The sequence below is a fragment of the Hippocampus zosterae genome, chromosome 10 (assembly GCF_025434085.1).
Source record: "Hippocampus zosterae strain Florida chromosome 10, ASM2543408v3, whole genome shotgun sequence".
Taxonomy (NCBI): Eukaryota; Metazoa; Chordata; class Actinopteri; order Syngnathiformes; family Syngnathidae; genus Hippocampus; species Hippocampus zosterae.
This window is the reverse complement of record NC_067460.1, coordinates 19,335,338-19,360,385: the sequence shown is the minus strand read 5'-3', so window position 1 is coordinate 19,360,385 and position 25,048 is coordinate 19,335,338. Positions and strand designations below refer to the sequence as shown.

General features: G+C 41.1%; 2 protein-coding genes across 2 annotated transcripts in view; one reads left to right on the top strand and one right to left on the bottom strand.

Moving 5' to 3' along the window:
- bcap29 (B cell receptor associated protein 29) overlaps window positions 1-25,048 on the bottom strand; it is a 188,751-nt gene that overhangs the window by 155,971 nt on the left and 7,732 nt on the right. The gene's annotated exons all lie outside the window — the stretch shown is intronic.
- slco1c1 (solute carrier organic anion transporter family, member 1C1) lies at window positions 6,359-24,818 on the top strand. Its single transcript, XM_052077769.1, has 15 exons — window positions 6,359-6,596; window positions 10,684-10,856; window positions 12,414-12,555; window positions 14,468-14,600; window positions 14,694-14,815; window positions 14,883-15,029; window positions 15,179-15,277; window positions 16,619-16,861; window positions 17,045-17,209; window positions 17,690-17,885; window positions 18,326-18,491; window positions 20,286-20,458; window positions 23,906-23,970; window positions 24,059-24,176; window positions 24,256-24,818. The coding sequence occupies exons 2-15, from the start codon at window positions 10,761-10,763 to the stop codon at window positions 24,491-24,493; spliced, it is 2,103 nt and encodes a 700-aa protein (XP_051933729.1). The 5' UTR covers window positions 6,359-6,596; window positions 10,684-10,760; the 3' UTR covers window positions 24,494-24,818.

The window sequence follows — 25,048 nt, the reverse complement described above, 5'->3', positions numbered from 1 at the left end:
TTCCAGATTCACAGCAGCAAAGTTATGAAAGGAAGAAGTAGAACAACAAAAAAATAGGAGCTGCTGGAAAGGCAGCCACTCTCGCGGCGCCATTTTGAAGTCAAAAATAACAAAAATAACACAAGACAACACATAGGACAGAGACAGTCGTGCAATCTTCACCACTTTTCCGCATACACTTTGTTGTCTGAAGCAGTTATAGATGAAAGAGGAGAGGATCAAAGTGTCCTTTCACCAGTGGATCAGAGACATCATGCTGAAAATGTGCACACGTCTGCTACAAGCAAAGTTTTTAAAGCAAACACGAAGCTGTAGCGTCCATTGACGAAAAGAGATTAGTTCACTTCTCCTGTCCCACATAATCCGCTTCAAACTCCAAGCCGCGACTCCCAGCTCCAAATCCGCATCGGCACTCCGCGCCAACGCTCCTTTCTTCTCATCGTCGGCTCCTCAAGACCTCCATCCATCCGGCCGCAGACCGTTCAACAGCACCGATCTCTCCGCTGAACAAAGCGGGGCTGTGAAAAAATGCTGCCCATTACAGGCGCAAGACACAAGCGCCCCGGGACTGTCCAGCAACGACAAATGATTTCTATTATGATTGATTTAACGTACGACCATGTACGTACACGGGATTCCCTCTCCCAACAAAAATCACGGAACAAGATAACCGATCGTCTATTCAAATGATTTGCAAAACTCTCGTTCTTTTTCTGGTTCCTGCAGACAACAAGTTATTGTAATGATTTGTGTTTTAATGTCACCCCTCGGCTTTCCTGCTCAAATGTTAGCATGCGGATGACAAACATTTATGTTTGGTGTCATGTATCGAACAGTATACGTGGACAAAATTGCTGTTACTCTTCCGTGAAAGAAATGCCAACAACGGTCACTGAAATGCAAGCGACATAAACAAGCGAGAAATCGGAAAGATGTCCTTTGGACAAATGAGACAAAACTGAAGCTTTTTGGACAAGTCACATCAGCCACATGTTTTACAAGTGAAAAAAAATATATATAATGTTAAATAAATTTTAAAATGTGAAATTTTAAAAATAAATTTGAATCTGTGGCTGCTTTACTACATCAGCTACAAGGTGTCTTGAATCTGTGCAGGGTACAATTAAAATATTACGACTATCAAGGCAATCCTGAAGTGAAATTTGCAATGATCAATGTCGAAAAGCTTGGACCTGGTCATAGGTCAGGGTTCCTCTACTAGGCTAATGACCCCACACAAATGGTTAAAAGGACTTACGAACAGTTGAGAACAAAACTTTGCATTAGTCCGAAAGCGCCTAAATCCACTCTTGTATTGTAATCGGATCCAAATACTTCATGACTGGACTTACAGTAAGTCGATTATTGACGTATCTGTATATTTTACTTTATTGATAAATGCCTCCCAAGTTTCACTCCACTATTTCAGATAAGACTTTTACTCAAGTATCAACTTTAGGTACTTTGAACACGGGACTGTATAAATCACATCTGACGTCTCTGTAAGGAAACGGAAAAATGCAGTCTGGAGAAGACACCGTTCGAACCTGAGACAAAGTGGTTGTCGCTTTAAGAAAGATTTGCGCAGGTCCGACATCACTCAGGGTCAACAAACCATTCTGTCAAGCTTGAGTCAACTGGATTTATTGATCCCTACCTGAAAATATTTTGTCCACATCTTTGATGGCGCTTATCATAGGGAAGTCGATCTATTGACACTCGTCGGACAATTAAACGACGTTTAAAAAAAAATACGCGAGCCGCGTCTTGTGTCGTCACTATAAACTTTGTGAGGGGTTTTGTAGGACGCTGTTTGACCCTTGAAAAAAATTTTTTGTATTCCATTCTAATCGCGTGGCAATCATTTGATGACATCCAAACAAAGATGGCATTCGATTATTGTGTGAAATACCCACCGTGATTTTCCTCACAACCGTGTCGAGGGGCGCAAGCGGCAAAGAGGATCCCTTTCGACTTCCAGAAATGAAATGAGTTGGCCGTCATTGTTTAACCGCCGTGGAACCAAAGGGAGGAATTACTTCGCAGCACAATTCAAACAGCTTAATTGCAACCTCTTAAAGGTCAACGAGTACAAGGCTTCGGCTCTGTAATCACACCATTGAGCTTAGAAAACGCAATGCGCCGAGGCGCTCTCACTCTTCCCATGAACAGTGATTGCCTTTGCATTTTTATTCTTTTCATCACTAAGATGCGTCTGCAATTCTCTGATGACAAACCATAGCAACTATCCCGAAAAGCCCGAGAGCGGAGAGTTGACGTTGCGACCATGACAGCAACACAACACCCGCAGCCACCAACGTAATCACGACTTCAAGCACGTGTGAGCCAAATGCTCTCTCCGACACATTTTCAGACAAAAACGTCATTGAAGATTGCTTTTGAAATGATACGCTTTGTCAAAATAATATTGTCGGTCAATAGAATTGTCTGACTATGAAAAAAATTAAAAATAATTCCAATGAACGGGCATGTTTGTCGAAACTGAACTGCTGTCTTGTGACCCAATTACTTAACTCAATTAGAGTTTTTTCCAATGTTAATACCCCTCTAATTCATGAGCGGAACCCATTGCACACTTCTTAACATGCCCCTCGTGCGGAAGAGAACTAAGCCGTGCAACCCGTTGCTCCTGACTGCCAAGGCTTGACAAAAGAGTTTTCTTTTGTTCATTAGTCTTTGATTTAAACAAAATATCTGGACAAAGAAAGGGCTCATTGTCCCTTTGTATGTTTCAAAGGAAACCAGTTCGTTTTATGTAGAAGACCTTGACTCAAACAACAACAACAAAAAAAAAAACAAGGAATGCAACTTGGCAGGGGGACAAAGGCCACGTGATATGTTCCGGGTGTCCAGATCATGTGCCGAAACAATTTGGGGTCGTCGTATCACGAGCAGATGCAGCAACAGGCATCTGTAGCAGACAACTTGCCACCGACATATGATTTGTTTCGTCGAAACATACAAACCCCCTTTTTTTTTTTCTTTCCGTGCTTTCCAAATGTACTGACTAAACAGACCGCTGTGCAAGTGTGCCGCCTCCCGTGTGGATTACGTGCGGGAATATGAGCTTCAAGCTCTGTGCACTGTATATATCCTTCTCACTGTGCAGTATATTCATGCCTCACTTTGCCATCTAATGTGCATCTGATCTTCACGGCACTGCATCACTTGTGTTTCCCCCAAAGCCCCCCCAGTTTCCTTGTGGGCTCAAGTTGATCTGATCTGCCTCACAAACTGTGTGCTCTAGCACAGGTACTGAAATAGACTTTTTTTTTCTTTCTCCTCAAGCTGTGATACTCTTTGCTGTTGTGGATGAAAAATGTTCTCGCATGTTTCTCACGATGCTTTGAAGGCAGAATGAGCCAGCTCATCAACTTTGCCTCATTTTTTTTTTTTTACTGCAGTAGCGTCATGTGAAATGCTCACATCTACAATCAAAACAAGTTCTCACCCTAGAATCAAATTATAACTAAAATCAAGTTGAGTGTTTTTTTATAACAAGTTTAAGCCAAATGTCCCCATTTTCTTGACCGCAGGTGTCGAAGACCAGCAGCTGCTGTTCCTTCCTTTCATAAATTTAATTAATTTAAATTGATTGCAGTATGATGGCATTTTTTTTTTCTTGAGTACTGTACTTTACGTAGCTGTGTGTGAGGGAGTGGGAGGGGGGGGGCAAATGAAAAGAGCTTTTCACAGCTCAGTTTCATGAATGAAGCTTTTGCATCACATTGTGCTTCACAGTTTTTCAATTTATTTATTTATTTATTTTGTTACTATTGTAAAATTTTTTGGGGGAATGCGGTGAATTTGGCACGATTCTTTATTTGGTGCGTGCCAAAAAATAGCTACTGGCTCCAGTTTGTAGAAACACAAAAATTGTTTGCAATAAATGCTCATGCCCTCAGTTGCTTTTTGATCATTGTGAGAACACGTACCAGTTATCTTGAATCTGCTCTTGAAATATACACAAATTGTATGACGCCATGCTGGAACGAAACCAGACAAATCCAGATGATAATTCGACAACTCAGCGATTTCCGCTCATGAAAGTTTTCTATTGAATCAATTAGAAGAGGATTGCTGCACACTTTATCATCACACCCCAAACAGGATGTTCGATTTTTCTTGTCATGAGCACAAGATGAAACTAAAAAAGATCATTTTTCGGTCATCCTCTCTTCCGTCAATGTAATCCAAGACCATGGAAGTGCACACCAGCTATTCTGAGAAGACAGGGTTGTGTCCAATTCGAAGAGCAGAATCCTGTTTTTTGGTGTTTATGCCTATTGTTATTTTTAATTGTTTGTTGTGCCATACCATTTCCAATTGCATTGTATGAATGGTCCATTGTTTGTTGAAACCAAACATTTCAACCAGGCTGGTTATATTTATGTTCCTCCAATCTACTCTTGCGGGCACTTGCACTCACAACACATGTAGCAATATTTACAGGATGGGGAAGTTGTGTGATGGACCCCTATTTGTTTCTGTGGAATATAACATTTTATGACTTTGCATATATATATATATAAAAGTATATTACATCAAACAACCTTTTAGAAAAATATTTATTTTTACTGTTTTGTAATTAAGACACGATACTGTAGCGTCTATATCGCCAGACTTACTGGAAGTGCCTCTTCAAAATGTATTACAAAGTAACTATCCAAGATATTATGAGAACATGTCACTAGCAAAGCAGTGTTGATGTTGTAATGTGACAATTGTTGAATTACATGATTTATAAATACTGCAAGCGTCTTTGTCCTGTTTCCATAACAACATACAGTTGGCATAATGTCATTTATTTATTTAACATCCAGCTCAAACCAATTTACGGCTCTTGCACAAAGTTAACCTCACAAGTTAATGCAACAGAAAAAATACGTCAATTATTCGGCCAATAAATCAGGAATCTGTATTTTTCTTTCTGCCAAAGTTGGCATCGGCCTAAAAGAAATCCATCTTGATTGGGCCCTAAAAATGTAAATGATGTATTAATTAAGCAATGTACCCTGAATACAAGTCCGCCAGAGACAAAAAAATATCTAACAATACAAACAGCAGAGCGGTATTGAGTCAAACCATTTTTGTTCGTGAAGTCGGCCGTTGCTTTCAAATTTACGGATTGGAATATCCAAATCAGTACAAGAACTGCTCTGCTAAAACAAAACGCATATGCATGTATTTTGTGGAAGCTAATAAATTGTCATGCGGTTCACAATGGAGTCTCTGCGTTTGTAGGGCACAGCATTGCCTACTTATGTGAATGGAAAGTAGCATTCTGTTTGTCATATGATGTTACAAAAGAGCTGTAAGCCACATTTAATCACATGAAACATACTTTTTGTAGGCCAAAGCCACGGTCACGCCACATAATTCCACAGAGGAATTGTGACCGTGTTGAGGTGTTGAAATCCCCCTTGTAATTTCACACACCACACTAACCACTACTGTCTCTCATGTTCCCAAAAAATAAATACAAACACAAATGTATTCAGTTGACTCATTTTGTGGAGTTTTGCAACACTGTAAAAAAACTCCCTTACAAAATAAATGAGTCGATCATATCGACTGTTTCAATTCTTCATAATAAGGCCCAATTCCTCATTATTCAAGAATGTTTTAGGCTGACTTTTCAGGTGAAAAATTTGCATCTCAGTTATAACATTCATGCAGAACCTGTGACTTATGACGTCCGTGTTGAACGGACTTCGTGTAACCGTAGCAACAGGAAAAGGCAGACAAGAGTTTTTTCTATTACCTGTGCACACAATGCTAGCTGTGAACAAAGGAGGTCAACCACTGCGTTTTAACATTCATTAGGTGTCAAGAGTTCTCATATTATATGAACAATAACTAAAAACCTTGCGGGGTTTGAGCAACGAAACATTTGGTGTACATTACGACAGCGTGGAACTATCCTGATACCAACCAGTGAACTCATGAGAAATTAATTGACGACTGCAATAGTATTTTCAAAAAGAATATACATACAGTATATACCGGTATATATATCGTTATTATGAGAAGCAAGTTAAACATGACTTGCGCATTTTTATGAAGCTAATAATGTGACTGTAAGTATATTTTATTAAAACAAAAATATTACAAATGACTTTTATCACGCAACCAGTCAAAGGTTATTGAGTATTTCAAGATTACACCCGTGAAGTTTCATAAATTAAGAAACTGAATGTTACATTCAAATCTTCTCAAAAATGTTTACAAGATTGTTATTGCTTCTGAATTATTATTAATTATAAGTAAATTTCTCTGGCATCATCACGCTCTCGTTCAACTTTTGCGATTTTCTCACGACTTTTATTTTGAAATGCGTTCTCCGAGCGCGTTTGCACTTGCAGCACTTTGCTGTTACGCAGAGTATGGACAATATTGACAATGTCGACGGGGTGCTGGCGCGACCACAGTTAAGAGCCGGCGTCTCCTCCCATGCCCTGTCATCCTCATTTGAAGTTTGAGCGGAGCTGGCTGCAGGGAAGCCTACCTGTGCAGTGATCTCCATCTCGGAACCTCCACCTTGTCTAAACAAAACACCACTGTTTGTCACGAAGGTAAGCGACGAGCATTCCAAGTTCAGTTTAGCTCAACGTGTCCCGGAAAATCGATTTTAACACCGATTGTTGTAGTGAGCCTCTCGATCGTATCGTATTTGATTTGCAGACAAGAACGTGTCAATCACAAAAAACGGGCTTGTCATTATGAAATTGAACGGTTCGTCTCTGACGTCACTGGTCTACTGTCGCGTCGTGTTTTTATGATTTACCTCAAGGTTGTCGAACTCAATCACTTAAAAAAAATACTATGACATCCGTGTCATAACTATTGCATTCTGTTGCTTCATTGAAAACAAAGACGATATACTCACTCATTTTATTTTAAGAATGGCAACAGGTGTTTATTCGTACTTTCTGCCATCTAGAGGAGCAACATTTCATTGTTCTGCCTGATTATCTATTGGCATAGAGAACAAAAATATACTGTCATAATTTTGGATCAAATAATATCACAGTTTTCCCCTTGTCATCTCTCACAGCACACTAGAGGAAGCCTGATTGGTATTCAGGTGTTCAACAGTAATATAAAACAAAAGTATGTTTTTGCAAATGCCGCAATTCATATGAATTTGGAACAAATGAAAGGGCTGAGTGAGTGGTGGAGAACGTGTACATTTATTATTGGTTTATGGAAGGTAAGCGCTTTATTCACAAAGGCAATAGAGCTGTTTGAACAAAGTGATTACATGATTAGATGGCGGCAAGAGAGGCTTCGGTTATAATGCATAGAACCTTACTTTTTAAGATTAATGAGCATCGGAGAGTGAGTATTATGCGTCCAGAATCATTTGATCTGGTCATGTGAGTCCACCTACTGCAACTACACAGTATATTCATGTTTTCCTCACAAGACCAGCCCATAAACAGTTAAGCATGTGAAAGGTTCTGAGATTTTTACTGTTGACAAATTAATTAATGTCAGTCACGTTGAATTGGCCTCGCAGCATTCAAAATCATCATTCATAACATAATTGTGTTAAGCAATTATCGTTGGTCATTCTGTATTTAGGGCTTCCCGAGTAGATCTTTAGTTGTCTTTAATTTAAAGGAGATTGATTCTGCAAACGGGTGGAACGGTGGTCGACTGGTTATCACGTCCAGTGCAGAGGTGCGGGGGTCTGGCCTTCCTGTATGGACTTTGCATGTTTTCCCTGTGCCTACGTGGGTTTTCTCTGGGTACTCTGTTTTCCTCCCACATTCCAAAAACATGCATGGCAGGTTTATGAAACACTGTCCTTTCTCACTTTATTTTGAAGCGACATTTAAATAAGACCCGTATCAAATGAGAAATGTATCAGGTAGTGCTACATCAAGTTATCAAATGCAAGCAGAGTAGCCTGCATAATTTGGCACAAACATGCTGTAATTATTTTTACTCTTTTACATAGTATCTTGCGAGTAAATTGTTCCAGTGTATTTGGAATTTTTTGTTTTGACAGTTTTGACCATCCTGGCGATTGTTAAATAAATGAAGAAGAAGAGAAGAAGAGAAATAAATGAACAGCAGCTGAATGCTAACTTGGGTCAGGTCTCTGAGTAAGCAGAGTGCAATTGAGTTGTCATGCATTTCCCACAACAGGCTGTCACCATGAAAAATTGTGATTGTTGTATGGATTGTATATTTTTTTTATCTGATCGTAGTACGAATCCAAGATCAGCAAGGGCATTGAGTTTCAACTGAACCTGATTTGTTGTGTTGTTAATAAATGGAGCGTTTGGAAACCCCAAAAGCTGAGAAGCAGAAAATAGATCAACACTTGGGAATGTTTTCATTTTTACGTTATGCATCCCATTAGATGTCGCGGACGGTGTAGTGGAACACTCGCCTGACTTGTGTGCGGGCAGCGTGGGGTCGGTTCCCACTCAGCGACGATGTGGGTGTGAATGGTTGTTTGAATCGAGATTTACTCTGCGACTGGCTGGCAGCCAGTTCAGCTGTAGTCCTACCTTGCGCCTGGAGTCAGTTAGGATAGGCACCGGCCAGCTCCCCGCAACCCTCTTCAGGATAAGCGAATGAAAAAAAAGGACAAAATCCGACTTCAACGGACAGTTAGGACGGCAGAAAAAATCGTTGGCACCGCCCTACCCACTCTTGAGGACTTGCACACTGCAAGAATCAAGACAAGGGCACGGAAAATCCTCCTGGATCCCTCGCACCCTGCCCACCACCTTTTTCAGCCACTCCCCTCAGGCAGACGCTACAGATCCATGCGCACCAAATCCAGCAGACACTTAAACAGCTTCTTCCCTCTAGCCATTAACTCCTTAAACAGTCACTGACATAGTCACTCTTCTTGAACCACAAAATGGTACTACAAAACTACTGGTTACTCTAAAATGGTCCAATGATTTTGTTGTTTACGATGATACTAGTGCAGCGTGTTATACCGGAGACAAATTCCTTGTGTGTTCTACAAACTTGGCCAATAAAGATGATTCTGATTCTGATTCTGAAAATGGATGGATGGATGGCATCCCATTAGCGTGATTGGTAGTTGTTGGTTTTGCAGTTATCTTAATGTGATTGAAGAATATTTCTTCCTGTATTCTGAATTTCTCTTTCAGTGCCACTGTTGTACTGAGCTAAATACGGTAATAATTTTGCTGGATGAGTATGAGGAGCTGAACTTTTCAAATGTTTCACTTCTTGAGACAGCAAACCACTTGAGAATCAACAGCGCCTCTGCTGGTTGCAGCCGATGCTGCACTCTATTCTGACAACATTTTATGCCCCCCGAGTTAAGACACAAACAATCAGTAATTACAGCTACCAAATTTGTAGACATTTGGTAGCGAGTTTAGTTTAATGCACACTAAACTCGCATGTTTTTCGAGTTTAGTGTGCATTATATATTCGGTGGAATCTCTTGTTGTTGTTTTTTTTTCCATAATTTGTGACCGTATGTAATTTTCAAATGCAGCTAGAATGATACAGTGACTGGATGAATATAGAAGTGTGCTGTTCTGAGTAATGCCCTTTAAGAGAATGTCACAGATTCAGCAGGGAGTACAGCCAACCACAACACTGTGTTTAAAAAAAAAGAAAAAGATAATTATTTTGTACGATTTAGCGACCATTGTTGGACAGTGATGGAAAAGCTGTACACCCATGGATTGATTTCTGTACATTCTTACCTGATTTTGTGTCTCACACTTGCTGATTTACTTTCTATTGACAAATGACTGATTCGACAGTTAATGTGGTTTATGCATGGGAGATATTTTCTGTTTGATTGAATGACAGGATGACAAAGACAAAGAAGGGACGTCATCCATATCATCATCAATGTTTGGTGATGATATTGGGACATGTATAAAAGAGAAACTCAGACAAGTACAACCTCTCAATTCCCTAAATAACGGTTGTTTTTTCCCCCCAAATTAATAAAATAGCAGCAGTATTTTGAGACCCATGCTGGATCTGGTGAAACCTTGCGTTTGAGTACTCGGACCCCGGAATTGAACCCTGGCACCCTGCCTTGCTCAAAGACACCTGATTGAACTCCCTCGATGAGCCAAAAGCTGAAAAGAGAAAGTTTTCTGTCGAAATACAGACATTTCCATGCATCCTTATTGCCAGTAATGCTGTTGGTGCATTCTCTTTGCCCTCTATGTTTGAGTGGCGTCACTAATTCTGCCCCCTGAGGCATCACATTCACAGCTTCACATGACTCCTCTCTTGGATCAAATATGCTGAGTGGGGGTGACGAGGCAGGACAAGGCTAATAAAATGAGAAAGGCAGAAAAATCTAAAACCGATCTCAAGGTTGGCTTGATTCTCCGCCCTTTACAAATGTGTATTTTAACTGTAAATACAATTGTATTGATAGGTTAATGCTTCTGCAGTCGAGAGCTATTTTAGTTTTCAACTGTTTAAATTGCTTTAGTGTTCCTACCATTTTAGAAATACTGTAGAGCCATTTTTCTAAACAATACACAGTGTTTCACGGCGTGACAATTGCGTGGTAGGTCTTACTCAACTGCACTACTTAAAGTCGCGTGTACTCCCTGTGCCTGCTGTTGGATGTTATGGTTTGCACTGAGAATAAGAAGTGGGTCACATGCTTGAATTATCCATTTACAGGCTTGAATGCATCAGTGCCAAGAATTTGCACTTGGTGGTGGACTACAGCAAAGCAGACACAGTGACCTTTTAGGCGGATGGAGGTTGGAGCAGAGCGCAGCGACATGCAGAAGACTCGACGCGGTGACGATGCATCTGGAAAAACGCGCCCCTCGTCCTGCTCCAGTCTTAAGGCAAGTATTGTATTTGTTTCAGAATGAGATGGAAAGTAGATTATTTTGCAGAGTACAATTTAATGCTCATTCATTTTTTTTTTGTCTCGATAATACCTAATATCCAGCCAGCCATCCATTTTCTGATCCGCTTATCCTCACAAGGGTGCTGGAGCCTATCGCAGCTGTCTTCAGGCAGTAGGCAGGCACCCCCTGAACCGGTTGCCAACCAATCGCGGGGCTCACACTCACACCTAGGGACAATTTGGAGTGTTCGAATCAGCCTGCCATGCATCTATTTGGAATGTGGGAGGAATCCGGAGTACCCGGAGAAAACCCACGCAGGCATGGGGAGAACATGCAAACTCCACACAGGGAGGCCGGAGCCGAAATGGAACCAGTCGACCACCGAGCCGCCCATAATACCATAAACCACTGTTGAAATTGAGATTAGTGGTTTTAAGTTTTTTGTCACCATGTTCCTGCAAACTTCCCTTGATTATGGAAACATCAGGGTTGGGCAATTTACAACATTTTGTCCCCATCCCACCCCCCTAACAGACGAAACACGTGTATGGCCTATACCTTGTTTTCTGTTGAACACCTATTGAAAATTCCCATTTGAGGATAGGATTTTTTTTCTTTCTACCCCCCAATTTTGCTGCTGTAGAGTGTAAATTTCCCCTGTGTGGGACAAATAAAAGATACCTTATCTTATCTTATTTATCATGAAACATAAGCTTCTTTCGAGGTATAACAGTATAGCTGGCATTTCTTGGGCTGTGCCTTTTAAACGGAACGCTCTTGAATCAAGCTAGCTGTTCATCTTCATACATATCCGCTTACATTAAATGAAGAAATGTTATCTAGCTACAAGCACTATTTTCATTTCTTTTTATTTTACTGTGTCACAAGTATATAGCAGTTTGACACTTGGAAAGATATTTTTTTTTGTTACACAGCTTGATGATCCATCTATCTGACTCACAAACGTTTGCTTCGTAGTCGTCCCCAAAGCAAGAGCAGAAGAAGCAAGGCAGAACACAGCATGAAGGGGATGTTATGAATCCACCACCTCAGGCTTTTCCGTCTCACGCTTGCCTTTCTTTTCCCTCTACGTCAAACAACCTTGAAAAAAAAATCAGATGAAAGTCTTCTTTTAAAGTTAGCGTGACTTTAAATAAGATCTAATCCTGAGATGAAAGTGAGGTGAGACAATGGTGTTCAAGCAGGTTGTATAATACAGACCGAGTCCCTGGACGGACTATTTCTTACACAATTTAGGGTGGGGCATGACAATCTTTTTGTTTCCCGCTTTTTGTTTATTGTTCCAGTATGACTATAGATTGGGTGACATGGTTACCGAAACAAAAGTCTGATGATTTTTATGTCATATTCTGTACAATAACTTTCTTGAGAATGCAACAAACGTGCACAAAAGCTCAAACATTAATGCTGTCTTCGGGAAATAGGCGCGGTCCACCCTGAAAAAGTAAAAGCTCTGTTGTATGTCAATGCAAAGGCCTTTTATGTGTATCTAATTTGTCCTTATCGTCTACATTTCCATTCTCCTCACAGATGTTTCTGGTGGCTCTCTCCTTTGCCTATTTTGCAAAGGCTCTGTCGGGGAGCTACATGAAGAGCACCATAACTCAGCTGGAGAGACGCTTTGACATCCCCAGTTACCTAATAGGCGTCATTGATGGAAGCTTTGAGATTGGTGCGTAGTCCTGCTCGTCGTCACTTTTATGTTAATGTTGTTTAGTAGCCTGTTTCGCGTGTTTGTCATTCACTCACCCCACACGTTTATTTATTCAAGAAACTGACATGGGACCTCTTGGGCTTGTGTGTGTGTGTGTGTAATAAAACTCGATACGAGGATAAAACAATTAAGCATATACTGTGTGTGTGAGTGTGTGAGTGTGTGTGTGTGTGTGTGTGTGTATATATATATATAGAGAGAGAGAGAGAGAGAGAGAGAGAGAGAGAGAGAGAGAGAGAGAGAGAGAGAGAGAGAGAGAGAGAGAGAGAGAGAGAGAGAGAGAGAGAGAGAGAGAGAGAGAGAGAGAGAGAGAGAGAGAGAGAGAGAGAGAGAGAGAGAGAGAGAGAGAGAGAGAGAGAGAGAGAGAGAGAGAGAGAGAGAGAGAGAGAGAGAGAGAGAGAGAGAGAGAGAGAGAGAGAGAGAGAGAGACAGAGAGACAGAGAGATACACTGGAACACCGAAACCGGAAGGCAAACATGAAGCATAGGACTCGTCTTCCAGGAAACATGTTTGATCACATTATTTTCACCCGACTTGTTCTGTAGATGGTTGAGGCTGGTGCTTTTGAAAGCACAGAGTCAGACTGGTTCCTGGATAAGCTTCGGTTTCTCAATGCGGATGGATCATTTTCAGCGATGGTATAATTTTCTTAAATTGTCTTAAACCTATCACAGGATACTTGGCTGAAATGATTTACTGAGAGACGACAAGAGTGCATCCCAGACACATTCAACCTTTTGAACTTTTATTTAATTTTTGGCTCCGGCAAGAAGGGTTTTGATGGCAGTATTGCAAGCGTGAAAATTAATGATGACTTGCCGCGCAAGGTTTCTGGGTCGATTGCATTAACTTGCTTGGGTCACCTCGACAGTATCATATAGATTATGGGTAATACATCGGGTGCTGCATTTGAAGTTGCCTGAAAGAAATGATTTTAAAAGATGATTTGGAATCATCGGAAACTTCCATTTTAATTAATTTTATTTTTTTTCAAATTTTCCACAGCCAATAGAGGAAACATTTTGATCTCAGCTGGATTACATTCATGTCGTCGTAGTTCATGCTTCTCCTGTCGATAAATGTTCACACGTGGTCAAGGCAACCAGTTACATCTATAGCATTGTTGCTAGGGGAACACGGACAAGTAAGGTCACATGAATGAATACAAAGAGGAAAGGATGGTACTTCTGGTGAGAACGGAGCACAGTTGGAGAGCATTATAGAGGAAAACAGAATTGGTTTATGTATTCATCCGATTTCCATGCAGTGGACCACCACACAGTATCTACAGTTTGACATTCACATATTTATCAATTTTTTTTTTTAACCTATCCTCCATAAGTCACGGTGGTAAATTTTGCCTTTTCCTAAGATGGGAATGTTAGGAAAAGTGGCAGATTGCTGTCATTATTTTCATTCATTCATTCATTCATCTTCCTAACCGCTTGATCCTCACTAGGGTCACGGGGGGTGCTGGAGCCTATCCCAGCTGTCTCCGGGCAGTAGGCGGGGGACACCCTGAATCGGTTGCCAGCCAATCGCAGGGCACACAGAAACGAACAACCATTCGCACTCACACTCACACCTAGGGACAATTTAGAGTGTTCAATCAGCCTGCCACGCATGTTTTTGGAATGTGGGAGGAAACCGGAGCACCCGGAGAAAACCCACGCAGGCCCGGGGAGAACATGCAAACTCCACACAGGGAGGCCGGAGCTGGAATCGAACCCGGTATCTCTGCACTGTGCTGTCATTATTTTAATACAAATAATTTTTGCTTTCCAGCTGTACAAAAGTAGCGGACCCGTTTATTTGGATACAACATTTTGGGTATCCAATAAAGTCAGTAATATGTTGTCTCTTCCGACAGGTAACCTGTTAGTTATCGCCTTTGTCAGTTACTTTGGTGCCAAGCTCCATCGGCCAAAGATCATTGCAATGGGTTGCGTACTGATGTCTATTGGTACCTTCATCATCGCCCTACCTCACTTCATCATCGGACAGTGAGTAAAGAACTACTTTGATGTCTCGTAAACATGGTGGAAATCAGTCACTTGGTTCTTCCTCAAATTTCATTCGAACCTTTGTTGTTACAGTTACGAATTTGAATCGGCGGCTCAGTGGGTTGTGAATTCAAGCCATACCTCGTCCCCGTGTTCGCCGAGCTCAACAGCTGACCTCAACCTAGATAGTCAATTACCTCAAGTGCCAGTGACAGGTATCTGCTCAGATAAGCCCACTCAGCTGCACAAACAGGTACCGTCATGTAATCATTTTTTTTCCAGATTGTGAAGGAGACACCAACCTGTCCATGTGGATCTATGTGCTCCTGGGAAATGTCCTCCGTGGGATTGGAGAGACTCCTGTTCAACCCCTTGGAATCTCCTACATAGATGACTTTGCTAGTGAGGAGAATGCCGCGTTGTATGTGGGTAAGAATTTTTTTTTTGAGTAAGCCCCCTTTAACAACACTATTTCATCAATTCAATTGGGAATTGATGGATGTGGATGGTCTTTGCGTGTGTTCCATCTTCGCCTACAATATTTGTCTGTTTATTTGAGTGTGTTTTGGGGGTTCTAGGCTGCGTACAGACCATCTCTGTGGTGGGGCCTGTCTTCGGCTACCTGTTAGGCTCCTTATGTGCCAAAATTTATGTGGACATTGGATTTGTAAAAATGGGTAAGTTTGTTTATTTGGACATTTCTTGGTTAGAGAGAAGGATCACACTTATGTATTATTAATATTGAACCTTTCATAGCATCTCAATGTGATTCATGAAAAGTGAGTTTTTGGAAACACCGTTTTTCTGTCACTTTCCGAGATATAACCGAAGGCGCCCCTTCATAAAACAGAGGCATGATGTTATCAAGACAACAGCTGGTGCAGCACATATAGTTGAGTGCGAGTCAGAACAGATGTTCGGCAAGAGCATCAGTAGTTAAAGAACCGGAGCTGCTTTCAATCAAATAGAGTGCTGCAGAGGGAGTGGAAGTGAGAATATGGGCTATGGTATAGCAAAAACAAGACTGCAGAGTACAGACCTTAGTCCATAGTAAATCGCTTGCTGAGTTCAAAAACAAATTCAAAAAAATAGTACAAACAACCTACATAAATCAGAGTTAAAATGATAAATTCTAAACATTAAATATAATGATAAGTCAGAACTAAGTTGATAAATAGAGAAAGGTATTGAAATATACATTATGAATACAAGAGAAAATTGACACAAGAGTGCCAGGGTGAGGATGTATATAATCCCGATACAAACCAAAAGTTGTAAAAATATCACGGTTAAGGGTAAAGTATGAGCCTTAATGGAGACTTCTTCTTCCTTTTTCTTTTCTGATTGATATAAAAATGATTTAGTAGATATAAACACATAACGGGGTAGGACTTGATACGTTTTTTACTTCATCCTACTCCCTTGAACATAATAACTGTGTTGAATAGTAATATAAATGTCGGTCTTTCTATGAAATTTGAATTGAGTATACCATTCATAATCTTCCTTGTCATAGAAGTAAGAGAACATGACGTTCTGCCAATTTTTCCTCACTGTGTTGGTGATTTGCTTAGGATAAAGGTCATCAAGAAACAAAACAAAGTGCAAAGTTAGAATTTTACCAGAATCCAACTGTAATTCTATGGGGAAAAAAAAATGTTGCATTATTACAAGAATAATTGTCTTTTTTATGACGAGAATAAAATCTTGACATCAACAATTTTTTTCTTTTTTTTATAAGAATAAAATGTGAATATTAATATTAAAATCTGCCATTTTATATACAGGAAGTAATAATTTTACGATAATCATTTTATTTATTTTACTGGAGAACGTTACCCCTTCTCCCCACTGTTGTTTTTTTTTTTAACGAATATAAGGTTGTCAGTTGAATACATTAATTCACAGAATATGATACATTTTCATTCACAGTAGTGCAGATCCTCGAAGTGTACATGCCACGAACATGTGAACATCAAACACATTGACTACGTGTCATTCTATTTACCCCGACACAGAAACCATCACAATCACCCCAGCAGATTCCCGTTGGGTTGGAGCCTGGTGGTTGGGCTACCTCATTGCTGGTGTCATCACCTTAATTTCTGCCATTCCATTCTGGTTTCTACCACGTTCGCTGCCGGCTCCGGGCTCACACACCCCAGAAAAGCCGGAGCAGGCAAGTTTTATTCAAGACTCTACCCCTGTGAAGCACAAGTATCCAGTGGAAGAGCACAGCAGTTTCATAGAGATGGCTAAAGGTGAGAAAAGCTAAGGCTATCATATCTATCTGCACTCCATATCGTTCGTAGGTGTAATCACGAGTGTGGATGGTTGTTTGTCTACGTATGCCCTGTGATTGGCTGGTTGGGGCTGTACCCCGCATCCTCCTCAAAGTCATTTGGTGTGACTCATAATGCGGCTCTATTCATGTCTTTTCACAGACTTTATTCCAACCCTGCACACCCTGTTGGCCCACCCTGTTTACCTGATCTACTTGTGTGTGACAATCATCCAGCTCAACTCGCTTATTGGCATGGTCACCTACAAACCCAAGTACATCGAACAGCACTTTCGGCAATCCGCCTCAAAGGCTAACTTTCTAATGGGTATGAATGATTTGTGTATAACAGACTGAAAGATTAATGAAGCATCGTGGGTTTTCTCCGGGTGCTCCGGTTTCCTCCCACATTCCAAAAACATGCATGGCAGGCTGATTGAACACTCTAAATTGTCCCTAGATGTGAGTGTGAGTGCGAATGGTTATTCATTTCTGTGTGCCCTGCGATTGGCTGGCAACCGATTCAGGGTGTCCCCCGCCTACTGCCCGAAGTCAGCTGGGATAGGCTCCAGCACCCCCCGCGACCCTAGTGAGGATCAAGCGGTTAGGAAGATGAATGAATGAATGAATTAATGTATAAAGCACAGGTTCAATGTCTCTCATTCATTCGGCCTTTAACTCATTCACTCCCAAAGACGTTTTTAGACGTCTTTTCAGACGTGGTCTAGAATTGGCTGTGAATGAATGAGTTAATATGAATGTGATGCCATTTGTGTTCATCATTCTGTGTTTTGTTCATAACTCTTAGGTGTGATTAATATCCCAGCGGTTGCACTTGGGATCTTTTCTGGTGGCCTCCTAATGAAGAAGATGAGGCTGAACATCATGGGAGCAGCAAAGTTTGCCTTTGTTACTTCTTTCCTTGGTTATGTCCTTTCATTGTTCTTTTTTGTGATGAGCTGCGACAACGCCAGGATAGCTGGAGTGACGCTCCCATACAACGGGTGAGTTGCTCAAATCAGTCAAAACAACATTTCACGTTCAACGTATACACAAATGTTTGGAGCCTATCCCAGCTGTCTTTGGCAGTAGGCGGGCCGCTCTAATTATTTTGATGAATCAGAAAAATATAAAAATGAAAAAATAGTTGCTATACTTTGCCCTCTCCTCCACTAGTCAAATTGTACAACTTTTGAAGATTTGTGGTAGTGATGGGAAATTGAAGCTTCATGTAGCACTTTTTACTCCTTTGGTTGAAAGATAAAGGCTAGTGCAATAGAAATTGATTACATTTCCACTGCATTTTGAAACCAAGAGCGCCATTGAGAGGAGTTAAAAATGATGAAGTGCTTCATGAAGCTTCATTTGTTCGTCCCAAGTTTCTGGTACTGTACATATCACAACCAGTATTTAGTCGCATATTCTCTTCTTCTGTCTCTTCCAGCATGGAGGGCATCTCCTATGACAAACACTCTGTTTTCACCACCTGCAACTCCAATTGTTTTTGTTCAGCAAATAACTGGGACCCAGTCTGTGGAGGGAATGGCATCACATATGTTTCTCCCTGTCTTGCTGGCTGCACCATCTTCACCGGCTCAGGGAAAAACACAGTAAGTACAACTGTAAAAAGTCAAATGTTAGACAACACCAAGGAGATGTGTTGCACTCGCAAGACAATTTGAGCTTTCCATAATAATTGCAGTTTAACCCTTATCATCCTTGGGGTCAATTTGATCCCATTCAGTGTTTGTTTAAAAAAAAAAAATAATAAAATAAAAAAACAATAGTAGACTTTTTTTTGCTCCTTATTTCATGATTTTTCCTTATTTTATGGGGGCAATTGACGAAGCATAAATTGATCTTGATATTTTTTCAATATCCTGAACACATATTGTATACATTGCTGATCCTCAGGGGTCAATTTGATGCATAAAACCTGTTTTTGTGGTTTGAATGTGTGTGTGTGTGTGTGTGTGTGTGTGTGTGTGTGTGTGTGTGTGTGTGTGTGTGTGTGTGTGTGTGTGCATGCGTGTGCACGCGCGTTCGTGTGTGAGAGAGGCCTACCGTCCCGACACCTACAGGTGCACAGTTAATACTTTGGAGTTAATAAAATAGAAATAGATATAGAGGAAAATGTGTCCGAGACAGAGGATTGTACTGAGGAAGACCCTGATTTTGAGGCATTCTCATCTGATGAATGAGAGTTTTGACCCTCGTGTTATCTTTCAACCACCAGCAGACACGATCCGTTCCCAAAATGGAAACATAAGATCACAACAATCCAGGAACTCACATGACTGTCAATGAGCGCTTGTTTGCATTTCGTGGATGCTCTCCCCATTTCGACAATAGATGCCAAGCAAACTTTGCCAATACAGTATGACATCAAATTATGGAAGGAGGACATTTACGGAGCAGCAGGGTGATGTACCGGTGAAAACGCAGATTGGGAGAAGGTGGTGCCTAACAAGAGCATCAGTAGTTGTTGCAGCGACTGTGAGGGACATACAGACAGAGACAAACACCCAAACTCCTCCTATGGAGGTACATAAACATGAGAGGAAAGGGCGGCGTCAGCACTGACAGAATGCCCACCACTGTTGAGGTTGAGATGTGGTAACTAGAATTATATGACGTGGGGCACTATTCTTTCACTTTCTTCACCAAGCTCTCCGTCAGAAAAAAAACTTTTCTCGACAATCTAACGCAGGGGTGTCCAAACTTTTTGCCAAGGGGTCCAGATTTTATGTGGTAAAATGTCGGGGGGCCGACCTTGGCTGACATTCTTGCCTGTAATCATGTCGTACATGTCAGCGTCTCTTGTTTGGTAATGTCGCTTGACATTATAATCTTTAAAAACAGCCACTGTCTCTTGGCAAATGAGGCAGACACAGTTGTTGCGCATTTCAGTGAAGAAATAGTCCAATTTCCATCCATCCTTGAATCGTCGTCCCTCGCAGTCAACTTTCCTTTTTCTGTTGATTGTCGCCATTTCAGTAAACTGGGAGGTTAATATGAACACGGAGTGATGTCTTGTTAACTCGTGAGTGATGTCTCATAGAGTGCTACTGCCCTCTAGTGTCTAAATGCTATTACTCATTTAGTGAATGCTATTACTCATTTAGCCACTAGAGGGAAGCAGTACTCTATGAAACATCACTCACCAGTCTACGAGACCTCAGTCAATGCAACACGTGTTGCATTGCGCCCAACCTGCGGGCCAGACGGCACTGATTTTATGACAGGGGCCGAGGGCCGGATGAAATTCGACCGCGGGCCGGATTTGGCCCCCGGGCCGGACTTTGGACATGCCTGATCTCACGCTATGTCTGAGAATCTACTCTCATGTTCAGTAGATGGGTGCGTCTGTTTCTAATTATTCATGTGTGTGCACATTTGTCCAGGTCTTCTCAAACTGTAGCTGTGTCGGTGAGGCCGGTAATTTGACAGCCAATACGGGTCAGTGCCCGGATAAGGAAGACTGTGACAGGATGTTCCCATTCTTCTTGGCTCTCTCCGTCCTTACTTCCTTCATCATCTCTCTGGGAGGAACGCCGGGCTACATGCTTCTCATCAGGTCAGCCTTGCGCTAAATCTATTCATAAAGCTTTTCTTTCTCCTCATCTTTTGATCAGAGAGGTTTTGAGATTAGTGAGTGGACCGAATTGTGGTGCTGTATTACTTGGAGACATTTCCATACATATGGTGTGATGCTGCTTTGGATTTCACATTATTAAATGCTTTGCAGCGTACGCTCGGGCATAATTTGCGTGTGACTCCAATGACTTTTGCTTGATTTAGCGCAAAACATGACACAATTAAATTAGTTATTTATCGTTTGGGTGTAATTTGCTCGTTCTGCTGATAGTTGGGGGGTCTTTGTCGCTGGAAATTCCATTAGGCCATCTGCCAACTTTTTCTAAAAAAAAGCCTCTTTCCAATCACATGATTTATATCAAATGTTGAAAGACCAGTTTCTGGTCCTCCCAAATTAGATCAGACTGTTGCGATGCTGGTGTCAGTGCGCAAACAAACAAAACAGCTGTTGTTTAATTTCATTGTCATTCCCAACGTTGGGCGAATGGTTAGCACGACCGCCTCACAGTTCAGAGGTCATGGGTTTGACTCCAGGCTCCGCCCTTGTTCAATGGAGTTTGCATGTTCTGCCTACGTGTGTTTTCTCTGGGTACTTGGGTACTTATCCAGCATTCCAAAAACCCGCATGGTACTTGATAAATGACTAGATTGTCCATAGGTGTGGATGGGAATTTGAGTGAGTGGTTGTTTATATTTTGACCTGCGATTGACTGACAACCAATTCAAGGTAATCTAGCGATGACGGATGCAACGGACTGAAAAGGACAGTTTTGGTTCGGCTTGAAAAAAATGATGACGATGATGACGAGTGCTGACAAACTACGAATGACACACCGGAAACATTTATTAATGCGCACTTCCACTAAAATCAATGAATTTACTTTTGACGATGGACTCTGTTATCACCGATACACTACAAATACCTGGCTAGCACAATTGTAGTCATAGGTCTTCAAGGTTCAGCATAAAGCGCGGATAAATGTCATGACCTTGATGCAGCACTTTCTCGAGAAAGAGGCTAATAAGATTTTCCCCGATTACTTAGTTTGGTTATGAGCACGACGTTAGAAACGTCCTCTGTGTCCCAGACTGCGATAACAAATTACAATGGCTGCTGTGTTGTCGAGATCATTTGTGAAAACTGATTATCTGAACTGTCTGCGCTGGCCTCATTTTAAGAAAAGTGTGCTAGCACACAGCCAGAAGTTGGAGAAAAAAAAAAAAGTTATATTGCGTAAACAGGGATTCTCACAGTATTGTAGCTTGACCGCCAGATCATGATTAAGAACCCTATTTACAGACTTCGCATACCAACACACTTAGACTTTAGCAAATAGACTATTGAGACTATTTAAAACCCATTTTCCTCGTGGGCCGTTATGACTGAAATCATATAAAGAACCCAGTCAGCAAAATTGTTCTAGCCCAGCTCTGGGGCAGACACGGCACGTACACTCGGCCCTCATACCTCAATGAATGACGGTCTTGCAGTGGCCCACGTCTGGCATCCATGATGTGGGCCCAGATCTGAGGCGCATTATAAAACCATATCTGGCCCTACTCCGTCCGGCCCGACGCTGGGCCGGAACAGGCTCCTGATATCAGCCTGAATTCAATCTCAATTAAGCCACATCTTTCATGTGCCATATATGACCCACATTCAAAAAAAAAAGTCTCAAAAACGACTGTTATAAAAATATGTTTATTGTCATTATTTATGAACCTCACATATAACTCCACATGCACTGGAAAAATGCACTTTTCTTTATTTAACAGTGAACACAAAGTCCAACTTGGGATGCAGCTGACTCTTGAACGGTATTTTTCTGTCCATCAAATTGTTGCGCTCTCCATGTCCTCTTTTCTTCTCATGCTCTCCTTCCTGTCACCATCACGTTCAGGAGCCAGACGTAGCCATCTTTTGATTGTGACATCAATTTCCTGGTCTGAGGCCCAAGATGTTAGGCTGACAAAAAAAAAACGACCAAACAACCATGTTTGGTCGTAGACCAAAAAACGTCTAGAAAACGGCTAACGAAAACGAAAATATTTTTTCGGCTAAAAATATTGTCTAAAAAGCCTTACTATACATGGTCGGGGTTTTTTTTCGGCTAAAAACGCCTTACTATATATGGTCATTTTTTTCGGGCAAAAAATGCCTTAGTATACATGGTCGTTTTTTTCCCCGGCTAAAATCGCCTTACTTTACATGGTCGTTTTTTTTTCGGATAAAAACGCCTTTCTATACATGGTCGTTTTTTTTTGGGCAGAAACGCCTTCCTATACATGGTCGTTTTTTGGGGGTCAGAAACGCCTTCCTATACATGGTTGTTTTTTTCGTCTAAAAACGGCTTTCTATACATGGTCGTTTTTTGGGCTAAAAACGCCTTCCTATACATGGTCGTTTTTTTTTTGGCCAGAAACGCCTTACTATATATACATGGTCGTTTTTTTTCGGCTAAAAACGCCTCACTATACATGATCGTTTTTCCGGCCAAAGATTTCGTCCAAAAACGCCTTGCTATACATGGTTGTTTTTTTCGTCCAAAAACGCCTTGCTATACCTGGTTGTTTTTTTCGTCTAAAAACCGTTACTATACATGGTTGTTTTTTTCCGGCTAAAAACGCCTTTCTATACATGGTCGTTTTTTTTCGGCTAAAAACGCCTTACTATACATGGTCAGTTTTTATTGGCTAAAATCGCCTTAGTATACATGGTCGTTTTTTTTTGGCCAGGAACACCTTTCTATTCATGGTAGGTTTTTTTTTTCACCCAAAAACGCCTTCCTATACATCGGTCGTTTTAAATGTGTAAATGTGTAAACGTGAGAGTGCTATTGATTGTTTAAGTTACTGTAATGGGGTGTTTGGCAACAAGAACATGTTGACAATATCTCATTTATTACAGATGAGAATTTGAAATTTTGGTTCACATTTTAGCAAGCCTCATGAAGGCTTCTGCTAACTGTGGAGTCCAAACGTTTATCTGAGTGGAAATCTGTTGGCTGCGATGATCAAACCTCATTTAGGAGTCGCCTAACTTGAGGAACATCTGCAGTCCCTTCTGGGAATCAAAGAGAAGTTGCCAAGTATCCTATTCTGACAAAAGGGCACAATTCCCCCGATGAGAGACTCCTGTGTCTGGAATGTGGAAGGAAGATGAAGACACCCCACAAATGTCAGAATAACAATATGGAGCCATGTAAATCACCAGTTTACCGTACTGCTCTGGATGGAGTCATTCTATAAAATGTGCCAGACCGGAGCTGGGGCACCCCTGATCTACAGTATGATCAAGAGAAAGCAAAGAATGTATTCTTGCTTAAATGTTAATCTTTCAATGCGGCTTTTGTTGCTGATTCTTTCAAACACATTTCACCAAATGAATCTTTAAAAAAAAAAAACTCTCCAAATCTCTTTCTCATAGGTGCATCAAACCACAGCTGAAATCATTTGCCTTGGGATTCCATGCTCTAGCAACACATACGCTTGGTAAGGTCTTTCAAAATGTTCCACAAGTAATACTGTTCTCATGTACCGTATGCCTGAGGGCTGAAATAATGTCCTTGTCTATATACAGCTGGAATCCCAGCCCCCATTTACTTTGGAGCAATCATTGACACCACATGTCTGAAATGGGGTCGGAAACGCTGCGGTGGAAGAGGAGCTTGTCGACTCTACAACACAACAAAGTACAGGTAGGTCTCTATTCAGCGTAAAGCAATACGTGTTGTATAAGGCATGTACCCTCCACGGTGTTTTCAATTCTTTCCATAGGATAGCTTACCTGGGTCTCACTCTAAGCCTGCGGACGATCTCATTTCTCATTTGCATCCCGGGCTTCATCCTGCTCAGCAGGCAGCTGAAGGAGGAGGAGCACGCCGCCCTTCGTGGATCTCAAGCCAATGGCGGAACAGAACTGGAAGCGCTTAGAAAGGAAGAACTTGGCCTCTCAAATTCTGAGAAATTACAAAGAACCTCAGAAAACGGCACAGACCGCGAGACACGACTGTGATTGACACCTAAGCACCACCAACCTCCTTTTCATCACACATAAATGAACAAACCTACACACACACACACACACATTTGCAGTGACTAAAGCATAAACTCTATATTGACTCTTTCATGTGCGTGGAGGATTTGAGAGGGGTTTGATATACTGTGGTTGAATATCCCGCTGAAATATGTTTTTTCTAAAATAAATAAATCTCAATCTGTGTATGAAGGAATAATAATGCAACACTAAAAGTACAATAGAAAAGAGGGGGGAAAAAGCTGTACCATCAGCAAAATCAAGCTGCAAAGTCAGAGAATAAACTTATCTTTGAAAAAAAAAAGTTGGAACATTATGGGGATCAAGTTGTAATTGTAATTTGAAATTACATACAGTATATCTTCTTGAATAATAAGTAATATCATGTGTTTTCTCCAAAAAACGGGTTGGGAAAAATAATGTTTGGTAGTTGAAGTAATATATCATTTAAAAATAGTCATATAATTTAAAAAAAAAGTTTTCTATAAAACTGATTTTTTAAAACCAGCATTGATGAGTATTTGGACTTTATCC